Source organism: Onthophagus taurus, chromosome 3 (genome assembly GCF_036711975.1).
Source record: "Onthophagus taurus isolate NC chromosome 3, IU_Otau_3.0, whole genome shotgun sequence".
NCBI classification, from domain to species: domain Eukaryota; kingdom Metazoa; phylum Arthropoda; class Insecta; order Coleoptera; family Scarabaeidae; genus Onthophagus; species Onthophagus taurus.
The window spans coordinates 17,476,437-17,491,714 of record NC_091968.1 but is presented as its reverse complement, the minus strand read 5'-3'; the positions used below and the strand labels follow the sequence as shown (position 1 = coordinate 17,491,714).

Sequence of the window (15,278 nt, the reverse complement as noted above, 5' to 3'; positions counted from 1 at the left end):
TATAACAATTCTCTCTTAAGGGGTCCATACACGGTGATGCAAAACTGAAGCATGTTTGCATGCGAGCAAATGTGAAACGAAAATGATGGAACACACGGTTCAAATTTACTTGTCAGTTTTAGTATCAGTTTCATAGTGAGTTGTGACTAAAAGGTGTGACTTGTTACTATAATGAATGTAATACGACAAAATGATTTATATTTAATTGCTACTGCTATCGCAATAGTAGTGAAGAAGAAGAAAGAAAGGAAGAGAACAAAATGGGTAAAAAATTGGCTGAAAAAACGGAAACAGTATTCTCACGCGAATTTACTGAACGAATTACGGTTAGAAGTCGATGACTATAGGAATTATTTGCGCATGGATGAAAACACATATATTGAACTACTACATCTAGTAACGCCGCTAATAGAAAAGGAAGATACGATAATGAGAAAAGCTATTAGTCCTCACGAAAGGTTATCAACGACATTGCGGTTTCTAGCTTCTGGTCGGTGTTTTGAAGACTTAAAGTTTTCTGCAATCATATCACCTCAGTCATTAGGTAAAATCATACCTGATACATGTGCAGCAATTTGCCAAGTTCTTAGCAAAGATTACATAAGCGTAAGCACTTTTATAAAAAAAACAACTACTTATATTAAATATCAAATTGTATTTTTATAGTTTCCAACGACTGAATCGCAATGGATACAGATAGCGCGGGAATTTCAAGAAAAATGGCAATTTCCTCATTGTTTAGGCGTAGTGGATGGCAAGCACATCAGAATTGCACGACCAGCGAATAGCGGATCATTTTTCTATAACTATAAAGGATTTTACAGCATAGTTTTGTTAGGTATTGTAAATAGCAATTGTGAATTCTTGCTCGTCGACGTCGGTACCAATGGCAGAATTTCGGACGGCGGTGTTATAGAAAATACAAATTTTTACAACAAACTAATACATAATCTTCTAAATATACCGGCAGAAAGACAAGTACTTTGTACTGAAACAAAGTTACCTTTTGTTTTTATAGGAGATGAAGCGTTGCTTTACGTTCTAATTTTCTAAAACCTTTCAGTCGAAAAGAGTTGAGTTACGAAAACAAAATTTATAATTATAGATTGTCCCGTGCAAGAAATACGGTGTAATGTGCATTTGGAATGTTAGCTTCCAGATTTCGCATTTTGCACACCGAAATTAATTTGAAACTAGATAAGATTGAAAAAGTGGTATTAACATGTTGTGTGCTTCATAATTTTTTAAGATCAAAATGTGATCCAAATTTGGGCACGTCACTCACTTCAGATAGTAATATACGTGCAAACTTTACAATTCCTGGTTCTGAATCAGAAAATAAAAGAACTGTCCCGTTGCAACGTTCATATAATCGTCACGCAACCCAACAAGCAAAAGACGTCCGAGACCGTTTTGTAAGGTACTTTATTGATGATGGGCGCGTACCTTGGCAACATGATCGTGTTACATATCAAGAATAGTGGAAATGTTAATTTTGAAAATGTACTTACATAACACTGTTTCGTTATCATATATAGTGTATCGTGTCCTTATGTATCTTAACCTTGCTGTACGAATGAATAAAATAGATAAAACTTTCTACAGTTCTTTATTTAAAACAACAATAATTAAAAAAAAATATATTAAAACAAAAATAGTAGGCATACATTATTCACTTAAGAATTGAGAATAATATTGCCCAGTTGGTAACGGCGTGCTCACTTGGGAATCAACATCCTGATAATTGTAGAATGGCTGATGAGCATGTTGCTTTGTTGAATGTTGAGAAACTTGTGGAATGATAATGTGAGCGTATCTGTTTAATGTTCCCAACTGTCCCTCAAACAAGGTATCGTTTATCAATTTTTCCGCAATTATTCTCATATTAGGGTCCAATTTTCGCAATTTTTCTGCCACATTTCGTCCTACAATATCAAATTCATCTTCGGCTCATGAATTTTGGAGTTTTTCTCCAACGACTTGTAGAATACTATCAGTATCCACTTTACTTTTTTTTTTGTCTACGTGGTTTGTTTGTAGATGATTTTGATGATATAGAGGTAGCTGATGAAGGTGTTGGTGGCATATCTGGCGTAGAAGGATGTGGGATATCTGTTTCGATATCATCGACATCATCATCATTTTCACTCTGTATAAACAGGATGATTTACATAGTAAATTATATAAAAATTATGTATACAGAGCGTTTCAAAAGTATTATTGTTTTCCATCTTTCATGTTATTTTGATATATTATTTTCTGTTTGCGTTTTTCTTTTTTTTGATGCGCGATTTTTTCATAAATTGTTTATAATAATTTTATCGAATTTATCCGTTACTTTTGAAACGTTTATCACTGTATATTAAATTATATATTATACAAAGTAAATTGTTAACGTCTTTTTTCACTTACTCCTGTCTGCCTAGTCATGAAATCAGAGTCATCGGTTGCTATGCTATTTCTGGGGACTTCGTGGTCTTTAAGAAACATCAACAAATCAAAATACCACAAAGAAGGAGTATAGATGTCCTCGCTGCCTGCACCAGATTTTTTGGATTCTATGACCTTTTTATATTCTTTTCGAAAACAACTCCTCATTGAATTAATTTTTTTCTTTACTAAGTCAATGTTCGCAGCAGGGTTTATTTGCTTAAAAACTTCCACCAGTAGCTGGTAACCCTCATCCTTTTTATTTCGATCCATGTATTCGGCACTTTTCACTTTCCATAGACAACTATTTTTTTGATAAACACTTATAAAATCTCGCATAACATCTTCTTGCTTACGCACAGCCATTTCGTAATAATTTTAATATTACTCTTGCGAAGATCAATTTAAAACTGAGAAGAATGGCATGAACTATCTCCACACGTACAAACTTGCACGCGGCGGGCCGTGCAAAATCAAGCTCAACCAGATCGTATCGTGCCATGTCTAGACCTGACAGCGTCGTCAGTTTTGAGACATAGACGATCACATTTGCTCGTGTGCATTAGCTCTGCGTGCAAATGTGACAGTTTTGCATCACCGTGTATGGGCCGGTTTAAACATTAGCAGAGAGGAGATGTGTTGTGTAGTAATAAATAGTGTACGTTCTATGCAAAAAAAACTTTTTATATTCATGAAAAAACTTTATATGTTTGAAAATTGAACTTCTATTTAAATTAATTCTAAAAAAATCGAAAAATCAATGGTAACGAGCTGCGTTCTCCAAGAGAGGTTACATGAAGTAACCGAAACAGTCTGTAGCACCGATATTCTTTTTTTTTTAATAAATTAGTCATCGTTCCATGCAAATAGTTGCGTTTTTTTAATTTTTATACGAAAAACGATGGTAAACATCGCTAAGGAGACATATGATTTTGTTCGCTAATGACACTGCCATTATAAATAAATGCAATTCGGAGGCAGATGTAAAAGCTATAACTAAGGATTCTGAAAGAAATATTTTGGAATGGTTTGATTCTAATCGTCTTACTATCAATGAATCAAAAACTCAAACACTTTTTTTCTCACTCCGACATATTGATTTGCCCAGTGAACCAGTGAAGTACTTAGGAGTATTTCTTGATTCCCACCTCACTTGGTCTGATCATGTAGCGCACTTAACAAAAACGTTAAATAAAAATATATTCTTGATTCGTAATATCAGAGCAATGGTTTCACACGAAGTACTAATGAAAGCGTATTACGGCTATTTTTTTCCACATATGTCGTAGGCAATATTGTGCTGGGGACATTCTGCACATGCTGATTAGGTGTTTGGTGTTCAGAGGAGGTGCGTGAGGATACTGGCGGGGTTGAGTTACAGAGCTTGTTGTAAAAGTAAATTTCTTGAATTAAAGATGTTAACATTGCCCTCTTTGTTTATATTATCTTGCTTGTTGTATCTTAAAGAAGTAGCTGGTTGCCGCAACGAATAAAGCTAGAAATGGTATCAATTACTATGCGGTGAGATTTTATAACCCCCTGCCATCTAGCATCAAGAGCCTTCCACTGCAAAAATTTAAAGAAAAAATTAAAGGTTATTTGATTAATAAGGCCTCTTATGATACTGATGAGTATTTGACAAGTGAATTTACCAATTTTGTGTAGTTTTAATGTTTTTTTTAAAACATTACATTATCAACTGAAGAAGTTAATTACAGTATATTAAAAGTAATTAATATATTTATCACTAATATCAAGGTACAATCAGCAATTTTAATTAAAATAACTGGCTCCAGCTCCCTTATTGGTTCGAAGATCTGCACCAAACTTTATATACGCCTTCTAGACATTATAAGAAATATATTTATCGAAAGAAATTCCACTTGCAAAGGGTCCGCGGGGATGAACTACCCATCAGTAGGTTTTAATTACCCCTACCGCCCTTATTCGGGCGAAGATCCGAACCAAACTTTACACAAATCTTCTAAACTATATTAGAATCAAATATCCGTTAACAATTTCCACTTGCATAGGGACCGCGGGAGTGAACTACCCACCAGTAGATTTTAATTACCCCTACCGCCCTTATTCGGGCGAAGATCCGAACCAAACTTTACACAAGTGATCTAGACTACCTTAGAATCAAATATCCGTTAACAATTTCCACTTGCATAGGGACCGCGGGGGTGAACTACCCACCAGTAGATTTTAATTACCCCTACCGCCCTTATTCGGGCGAAGATCCGAACCAAACTTTACACAAGTGATCTAGACTACCTTAGAATCAAATATCCGTTGACAATTTTAAGACATTCTAAAATAATTTAAAAAAAAATTAATATTATTATGAGTCATTTGAATTATTGGGATCATTACATTTGAGATAAACTTGTTGTCTAATCAGATGCTTTTTGCACATAAATTCATAGCACTCATCACATTTTTTTGTTGTATAATTATTTTTAGCCCTACCACATAATTGGCATCGTTCTCTGATTTTTCTTGAATGTGGATCTGTTTGCTGCGATGTCGATGGAGTGTCTATATCTGTTGATTCTTGGAGCTTTCCCTTTTGGGTTTTAACTACCCTGTTGGTTCAGGGTAGTTATTTGGCTTCTTTTAATCAAAAATCCGTTCATCTTCAATGCCAAATTTTTTAGAAAATCATTTCTAAATTGCGGCTTTGCTTTTGTTTTGTCGCTGAAACTGTACAAAATGTGGGCATTTATTCTTGCCATATTTATTGTTGAAAAAAGAGGATTCAAATTCGAATTTATTTAGTATAAATGTTAACAATATTTATATAAATACGTCAGCAGTCTTAACTTTAGTACTTAACAAAAAAATCATCGAACATCCTGTTGTTTACAGAACAAAAACATTAACATTAACCACCAAAGTCACGCAAGTATATGGTGTCGTACAAGTATATTTATTCTTGAACAGTTCAGGAGGCAACCGAGCAATGTCGTTCGGTATTTTGTTATAGAATTTTACTCAAAGAAATTTAAAATGGCACTGACTTCGACCTAGTCTCCAAAAGGTCGGTCTCAGTTGGGTACCGTTTCTAGTCCGATATTTATGTAAAGTGTCATGACTAATAAAGTCGTCGAGATTTCGCCTTACAAATATTACACATTCCAAAATGTACAATGACGGAAAGGTCAGTATATTATGGTTTGTAAAGGACCTACGGCAATCATCCATGTATGTTAGCGAGTTTATTATGTCACGAACCTCAACAAATCTTGCTTGATCAATGGAAAACCCACAATCAGCAACATTAATTTTATGCAAAAGGCAATCAAACTTATCATTTATGTTGGACTTTTTTAAACCATTTAGTAGTTCAAGAGGTACCTTAATAAAGTAATCATTAACATCATTTGGATCGAATTTGGCTTTAATTTTGTCTATTTTGTTAGCGCGTTTTTTATTAATTATTTCCCATATAATTTTACCCGAAAGGATAAAGTCGACCTCCTGGTTTTTCTAGTTACTATATAGGTTTGACACATTTGACCATTTGTGTCAACGCCCCCCTTCGTATTGGTAATTTAAATCTACCGGTGGGTAGTTTACCCCCGCGGTCCCTATGCAAGTGGAAATTGTTAACGGATATTTGATTCTAAGGTAGTCTAGATCACTTGTGTAAAGTTTGGTTCGGATCTTCACCCGAATAAGGGCGGTAGGGGTAATTAAAATCTACTGGTGGGTAGTTCACCCCCGCGGTCCCTATGCAAATGGAAATTGTTAACGGATATTTGATTCTAATGTAGTTTAGAAGATTTGTGTAAAGTTTGGTTCGGATCTTCGACCGAATAAGGGCGGTAGGGGTAATTAAAATCTACTGGTGGGTAGTTCACCCCCGCGGTCCCTATGCAAGTGGAAATTGTTAACGGATATTTGATTCTAAGGTAGTCTAGATCACGTGTGTAAAGTTTGGTTCGGATCTTCGCCCGAATAAGGGCGGTAGGGGTAATTAAAATCTACTGGTGGGTAGTTCACCCCCGCGGTCCCTATGCAAGTGGAAATTGTTAACGGATATTTGATTCTAAGGTAGTCTAGATCACTTGTGTAAAGTTTGGTTCGGATCTTTGACCGAATAAGGGCGGTAGAGCAAATTATAATCTACTGCGGGGTAGTTCACCCCCGCGGACCCTTTGTAAGTGAAATTTCTTTCGATAAATATATTTCTTATCATGTCTAGAAGGCGTATATAAAGTTTGGTGCGGATCTTCGAACCAATAAGGGAGCTGGAGCCAGTTATTTTAACTGATTGTACCTTGATATTAGTGATAAATATATATTAATTACTTTTAATATACTGTAATTAACTTCTTAAGTTGATAATGTAATGTTTTTTTGTTCGAAAAAATTGAGCCCCCGTGTGTCCGGTATTACGGACGTCTATGGGCGTTCGGGTATCATCGGAAATTTTTACTGCTATGTTTTACTGCTGTCTTCACACCGGTGTAAACGAAGACATAAATATTCTTATTTTTATTCTTTATATTTTTAGGCGACCGATGTAAAAGATAAAAAAAAATTTTTAATCGAACTCTCTTTCCAGCACTTTCTTTTTCTTTTTCCGCTTTATCTACTAGATGTTGTCGGGGTGATGTCGGAAGAATATATATTTACACGTTTTCACTCTCGTATTTTGTTTTTAAAAAAGTTTTATTTTAAAATTTACAAAATACAAAATGAAACAAATGTAAAAATTTAATTGTAAGTTGTGTTAACTCATTGTTTTTCTTCTAACGGTATTTTTTTAACTCTTATCATTTCGGGTGTCATCAATTTCTCTGGTGCATCTAAGATCGAAGTTCGTGTCCAAGGGTGGCGATCTTTGGCTTGAGGCAAAGTGACGTCATGAGTTTCCATTTTTGGCGTTGTTTTGCCTCGGTACTTCATGCAGGCAATTATTCCAAGAATCACAACAGCAACGATGCATGGGATGGCTATTGTTGATCTCAAGAATTTCCTGACCTATGTCCTTTATATTTCTTGAAGTTCCTGTCGGGTAACTTCTAAGTGTTGAGTTGTCTTGTTGAAGTTATTCCATTGGATTATTTGCAGTTCCAAGGCTTCGCGTTTCCAGTGCGGAATTTCTTCAGGAATGTTTCTTACTTCAATATTGGTCATTTGGAATTTACGGTCGGGCAACTTGCTGATGTATAATTTTATAATTTCGTGTTTCCATTTCAGGTCACATCCATCGTTTATCTGGATTAGCAAATTTCCATTTAAAATTCTATCTTCCGACTTCTTATGACAGCTTGTAGTCACTCGTTCTTGCGTTGGTGTGTAAAACAACCATTCATTTGCGTGATGACTGCTGGATTTTTTGTTTTGGCTGAACTCGAGCATCCAGTCTCTGTATAGAGATGCTTCAACAGCTGATATTCACCTAGAGAATTTGAGGTTCTCTTGGTGCTGTGTTTGTTGCATAAAAATGTTTTCTCCTGGATTTCCAAACATTCATGTTGCATGGATATGTACTTATTTTGATTTTCAGCTTGGTATGGATTTTGTACGTTCAGGTACCAAAAGGTTTCGTTTTAGAAGGTAGGTAATGGATAGAAACGATAATATTGGTAAATATCAGGTGTGCATAGGGGTAGATCAATTAGAAATCGAAAGATGATGCGTTTTCTATACGCTTTTATTTTTAATGCTTTTTCTATCGCATATAAATTTTCTTCTTTCAATGGTAATGGCAATTTACGTTTGTCAGATGTTGTTTTATTAATTGTAGTTCGCTAAAGAGGTCATCATTGGTTAAAATCATTGGATGATACACTTGCATTTTGGCGAACGTTTTTACTGTTAATAATTTATCAGTTTACAAGATTACTGCATTCATAGCTTGTGTTATCATTTGGATCTTTGCATATAAATCGGTTTTTCTGTCTTGTTTCATTGCTAATACAGATACATTATGTATAGCAACTCCTAGTTGTACTATTCGGGATCTTATAACTAATTGATTTTTATTTAAGTTTCAATGTTTCTCTCAAATTCTTTAAATGCTCGTTCCGATATTGACATTTGCATTTCCATTGCTTTCGATAGTTTCTGTAGATTTATATTCAGAGTTTCTATTGCATTATCGTACCTGATTGCATCCTCGTCGTCAATGTTTCTTAATATGGCTTTTATAACGTTTCCTGGTTTTGGAATTAATTGTCGTAATCCTATATTCATCATTTCTTGATGGGTTTTAATGCTGATAACTGTCCACTTAATTCTTGCGTATGGCTAAAATTTTCTTTACTATTGGTGATTATGTTCAGTATTGAATTGTAATGAGTCAAATTTTCTTCTTCGGTTTGCAGTACTTTGACTCATCTTAAACATCTTATTATTTTCGGACCGCGGTTGTTGAAAAAATTCGAATATGTCGTGCAGAGTTGTTCGTACTCTTTGTGATTAAGCGGTACTATTTTGATATTCATCAAAAAGAGATAATATTTCATCATAATCGACTTCTGGTGATTCTTTGAAGAATTCTTTTTTTTTCATAACATTCAATTCTCCAAGTTGTGTCAGTTTTATACGTGACAATGCGTCAGCGTTTTTGTTTAATGATTTGTTTTTTGTATACCACGTCAAAATCATATTCTTCGAGCTTAACACACCATCTCATCAACCGTGAATTTGGTTCCTTTAGAGACCATAACCAAGCTAATGGTTTGTGATCTGTGTAAACTATAAATTTTCGTCCATAAACGTAAGACTTAAACTACTTTTTTCCGAAGCCTTTTAGACCAATCAGCTTGTACTTATTAAAAACCTTAGAGAGACTGTGCGATCGTTACATAAGGGATATCTGTCTTGTCGATAGACCCTTAGATTTCAGTCAACATGCCTATACTCAAGGCAAGTCCACACTGGCAGCTCTTCACTCTGTGACCAGTTTTGTCGCGAGAGGGTTGGACTCTAAAAAGTCCGCCTTGGGAGTATTCATAGATATAGAGGGCACGTTTGATAAGACGACCTTCTTTGGTATTAACGAGGCTTTGGCTGAGTACAATGTTCCTCCTACCCTGGATAGAGAGTTCCCTGACACAAAGAATCGTTATGGTAAGGGCTGGCAATACCACCCTTAAAAAGGCTATAACGAGAGGAGGTGTTCTTTCACCACCTTTATGGAATCTCATTCTGGACAGTCTCATTAAATGCCTCAAAGAGGCTAAATTAGTTAACGTCGGCTATGTTGATGATCTTACTATGGTTGTCAGAGGTACACATGTGGGGGTGTTATTTGACAGGATACAAGAGGCTCTCAATATAGTCGAGAAATGGTGTGAAAGGCAGAAATTGTCGGTTAACTCCAATAAGACTGAGTTAATTCTTTTCACACGCTTGCGAAAAATTTGTAATTTTCGACAGCCCTTGTTCGCCAAATGCCCATTGAGTGTGTCTAAAGAAGTTAAATATCTGGGTATTACTCTAGATAGCATACTATCATGGAAATCACACCTAGAGATTAGAGTCAAGAATAAAATATAATAGGCTAGTATCGCTTTCGGCCAGTGCCGAAGGGCGATTGGGAAGACATGGGGTTTGTCACCCAAATCTACTCTCTGGATCTACACTCACTTATGATGCAGTAGTGTGGCGGTCTAAAACCTTGCAGGTCACCGCCACTACTACACTAAACAGAATACAGAAACTTGTGTGTATGTATGTTACAAGTGCAATGCGGACGACCCCCACTGCGGCCATGGAAAACATGCTAAACTTGCCACCTCTATATTTATATATTCAGGAGGTGGCGCTGATTACCATGTTACGACTACGGGAAGTAGGACTTTTCAAGGGAGGGGAACCGAAAGAAGTGTAGTGCTCTGGAGGGAGGCGTTGATGAACACACCCATTGAAATACATCACAATGGGTGAAATACCTCACCCATTGTGGTTCCACAGAACTATCATATCACTTGGAGATGGCATCACCGTCAAGCAGGCAAAAATTAGTCGCTATAACAATTGCTGTTGACTATATTGTTAGCTCCAATTTCAGTGGTAAGACCTTTACAATTTTTACCGGCATTAGGCAATCTGTTTCAGCTTTAAGCAGGGATAAACTTATCTCTGCGCTGATTATGGATTGTCACTTGGCGCTTGAGGAGGCGGCAACACTAAACAGTGTTACACTGCGGTGGATTAAGGGACATTCGATTCACTCGGGAAATAAGCACGGCGATAGACTGGCAAAAAGGGCTGCTGGGAAAGTGCCCTGTTCCCCTTTGCCCACAATTGTCCCATCTATGGTATCTCATATTGAGTTAATTAAAAACCTAACTTGCAAACAGTTTTTTGACTGGTGGGATAGAGTTAAAGGGTGCTAGTTCAGCTAGTTAGGTTTAGCTTAGTTAGGCTAGTTAGGTTAGCTAGTTATATAGTTATTTTATCCCTCAGCTGACGCAGCACACAAATATGTGACGGTCTTACGCTTACGGGACTTGTTACAGGGCACTGTAAGGTGATTGACAGTCCGCTCCGTCGTGCTTGTGAACAGGACGACGAAACGGTTTATCCCATCTTGTGTGACTGTTCTGCCCTCTAGGATCAGATTAAGAGTGTTTGGGAAAGAATGGCCCACTACGGCGACGTCAGAGACACACCTCTGACCTGTATCCTAGCCTTTGGTAACTTCTTAGGCAGCCGATATAGCCGGAGTGAGTGTTGGGAGGATGTACAAGGGGCCCGTTGGGGCACAATTGCTGCGTGCGTGCATGCCCTCCCCTTCTCTTTACATACATATATACAGGCTCCGCATACCGCTAGAAATTGAATTCTCCGTGAGTGACAATGTGATCACAAGCCAAAGAGCTGTGAAATATTTGGGTATCGGACTTAACAGTAAGCTGACCTTTCATAACCACATTGAGACGGTATCCGAAAAGGCGGGAAGAGTCACGACAATGCACAGTCGTATTATGTCAAACATCGGAGAGCCCAGCCACAAACTGGTGGCGGAGATGCGACGAAGAGCGTAAAGACAGATGGACTGTAAGGATGAGTCGACATATCGAGAGATGGTGTAGCCGGAAACATGGATAGGTAAATTTTTACCTGACGCAGATTCAAAAATACCTTTGGTGAATTGGAAAGGTTAACTACACCACAAAATATTGTTCTAGAAAGATGAAATTGACGGAGGGGTATCTTTGCGATAACCCCCATTGGTTACCTTATGTTGTGTTATAAAATACTCACCACTCTACGGTCCTCAGCAGAGTCCTTGTGTTGCTTCACTATGAGGAAAGTTGCTGTTATTTTCTTCTTTCAGCTTCTTTTCGTATATAGGAGGGCCAAGCTACTTAATAACTCGTGTAGCCTAATTCGTAGGTTTTCAAAGTCTTTGTTATTAATATCTACTAACACTAGCACTATCACTACAATTAATACTAGACCTACAACTAAAAACTTTCGGTCAAAAGATGCAGTTCTAAACAGCTCTCTTTCATTTAAATATTTATTTTAAGATTGAGCAAATTGTATTAAAACAATTAAGTAAGCAGTAAACATTGTCATCATTCTATATAGCATAGTGTAATCGACATCAAAAAATCCAGCAGCAGAAAATTTCGGTTGCTTACTAAATGAGAATTCGGCTAACTCAATTAATTCCTCTTTAAAATAAGTTGCTCTCGGAGAATTATTTCGGAAATCGTGCGTTAATTTGTAACATAACCTAGAAAAATCCACGAAGGTTTTCGCTGTAACATTCGCCGATTTGGTAAACATGAAACACATAATCTAAAAATAAAATGTTATTAAGTTAATAAAAATTTTACGATAACTTACTATTATAAGACAGCTCCAAATAATCATAATCCCTAAATGTTGGCTATATGTTTTATTATATTTCAACGAATTCATGTTAAATATCAGCCCAACGGTTCTTAACGTGGATGTTATAACATAAAAAACAACAAATAAAATTGACCACCCAAAAATCGAACTAAAATATTCAACACTCCTCGAAACATCGATATAAATCGTGTTAATTCGTTTAAAATTTTTATATTCAATCAAAGAATTATTTCTTTTAAACGAATTTACCGTTTTCAATAAATTTCTTTCGAGCTCCTTCACGTTCCTTTGAATTAAATTAATCATTAAAACCAACAAACTGGCGAATAAAAAGTAGCTGTAATGCAAAACATGTTCCACCATCAAACTAAACGTACGGTTTTCAGCATTTACATTTAAAATCACTTCGTAAATCAGTAATAAACCCAGTCCGATGTGAATCAAACCAAACTCAATTAATCTTCTTTGATTAAATTTATTTTTATGATTTGAGAATCCAATGTTTTGATTCAAAACTCTTCTCGATTCAAAAGAATCGCTAAAAAATCGTCTGAAATATTTTGCATTGAAAAAATTGATGCTGAATAAACTGAATATGTGAGCGGAAACGATAAAAATCGTGCTCAATCGATGTAGGACTCTTAAAGAGGTTGCTATTCCGTCGATATTTTCGGATAATAAGTCTAAAGATAAAACGTGTAATAACGTGGTTCCAATCGCGAAAATAGCGGTGTAAATTTTGTAGAGGTACGACTTTTTTAAACCGTTTAAACCAAAAATTGTTAATAAATGGAAATAAGGTTGAGTGTGAGTTTTGAAATCGACGTAGTCGCTTAACATTTTTACGCAAGCTTGGTTACAACTTGATTGTATTAGAATTTGATTGAAACCGTTTCGTTGTAATGATGATTTGTAATCTTTTATTTTGGATAATGAAAGTGATGAAATTGTTAAGTTGATTGCCTCTTTATTAAATTGATGCTTCATTTTCATTAAAGGAGAAGCTGTTTAGGATGATTATAAGAATAATAATTAATACAAGTTAATAATAATCCATACCAAAAATCGCTAAATACAGGATATAAACAAGTTAGAGTTCCAAATACCTGTTACAACTTACAACTGTTCCTCTGTTCATAGTGATATAGCATAAATCCCTAAAATATCAAAATTGGACGATTTTTCTTAATGAAATTAATTATAATGTAAGTACTAAAATTCATTACATTACATTTACATCAACATGCATTAATAGTATATTAAAAAACAAGTTTCGTAAGACACGTTTGAAATGCACGAATTCAAGTTGAAAAACGAGTGGCGAAGCCACGAGTTTTTTAATGAATGAGTGCTTTAAGTCTTATGAAACGTGTTTTTTATTCTATTTTTTGTAATTCGCGTTTTTATCCTTTTTTTTTTCTCAAAAATAAAATAAAGTTTGACAATATAGGGAAATAGATATGTACCAGTTGGTAATACCGTAACACTTGAAAATAGAAATTTGAATTGACAATTAGAAACTGTCAAAACACAAAATGTATTCACCTGACAAAAATGTTTCATGGACACCTCCCAAAATAAGAGAAATTGCTCAGAGTTCAATGTCCTCATCATTGTGGACCTTGTATTCGATGCTAAGAACGTGTTTAAACATCCATAGACAAACATTTTCACATTGACCTCGAATTAGTTAGACCTTGAATCTAACATACGTGATAATCCAAGCGGTCTGTGGTCTTTCATTAAATCAAAAAAGAATGGTAGCATAACTATTCCCGGTAAGTTGTCCTATTGCGATCGGGTGGCTGAGGGTGGACAGGATATCTGCGACCTTTTCGCTGATTATTTCGGATCTGTATTTGTTGATGGATGCGGGGACGGTAGCCGTGGAGTCTCCTCCCCATGCATCGAACCCTGGTTTACTCGGGACGACATTTTGCGTGAATTGTCATCCGTGAGTCCCAGAGCTGGAGCGGGTCCGGATGGTCTGCTCGGCCTATTCTACCGTGAATGTGCATCGGTGCTCACTGAACCACTCGCGTGTATTTTTAAAACCTCCCTTCACACAGCGACTTATCCATCTGAATGGAAGAAGGCACTAATAATCCCCATTCATAAAAGTGGCGCGCGTAACTTTATTGCCAACTATAGACCCATCTCTATCCTGTCAATAGCCTCAAAAGTCTTTGAACGGCTTGTCTATGATTTGCTTATGTTTAATGTTAAATCATCCTTAATCCCTGGACGACATGGTTTTTTTCGGGGTAGGTCAGTGGAATCTAATTTAATTACGTTTTCTAATTTTTTATTAAATACTCTCGATAATAGCAGCCAAGTTGATGTCATATATACTGTAATAATATCACTTATGATAGCATTAAGAGGTGGCAAAAAATAAAAAGTCATGGAAACAAAAAAAAAAACAAAAAGAAATGATAATAGTAAATAAACATAAAAAAGTGTTAAGTCGGAGTTTTGAATTAACGAATTTCTGTTTGAACCTGCTCCGGAAATATTTTATTATATATTTAAAAATTGTGTTTTGATATAAAATAAACGTTCATCACAATACCGACTACAGTAAGGCTTTTGACAGGATGGACCATGGAATTCTTTTGAAAAAACTTTCTAATTATGATATTCCCAATGGCTTAATTTACTGGATTTCTTCGTATATATACGGCAGATCACAAGTCGTTGCCATTAATAATTATTGCTCAACATTCAGAGATATTACTTTCGGTGTAGCCCAGGGCACCCATCTGGGACCGTTGCTATTTCTGCTTTACATCGACGACATCCATACCTGCTTTCACCACTCAAGTTTCCTTCTGTAACGACTTGGACAGACTACAAGCATATTGTTCAATTAATAATCTTTATATTAATTATGACAAGTGCAGCAAGATTACTTTCACACGTAAACGCTATCCTACTGCTTTTGATTACCTCCTTGGTTCTAATACCCTCAAACAATCCGAATGCGATAGAGATCTTGGCGTTCTTTTCGACTCCAA

At 35.9% G+C, this 15,278-nt stretch overlaps 1 protein-coding gene across 1 annotated transcript; it reads right to left on the bottom strand.

The window, feature by feature from the left end:
• Window positions 1–2,005: 2,005 nt before the first annotated feature.
• On the bottom strand, window positions 2,006–2,796 carry LOC111421364 (uncharacterized). Its single transcript, XM_071195261.1, has 2 exons — window positions 2,413–2,796; window positions 2,006–2,149 (listed from the first exon to the last, which is right to left on the bottom strand). The coding sequence occupies exons 1-2, from the start codon at window positions 2,794–2,796 to the stop codon at window positions 2,006–2,008; spliced, it is 528 nt and encodes a 175-aa protein (XP_071051362.1).
• Window positions 2,797–15,278: the final 12,482 nt, after the last annotated feature.

Coding starts and splice junctions, on each gene's coding strand:
- LOC111421364 (XM_071195261.1), bottom strand. CDS start 2,796: ATGGCTGTGCGTAAGCAAGAAGATGTTATGCGAGATTTTATAAGTGTT. Junction 2,150..2,412: donor TCATGACTAGGCAGACAGGA/GTAAGTGAAAAA, acceptor CTGTTTATACAG/AGTGAAAATGATGATGATGT.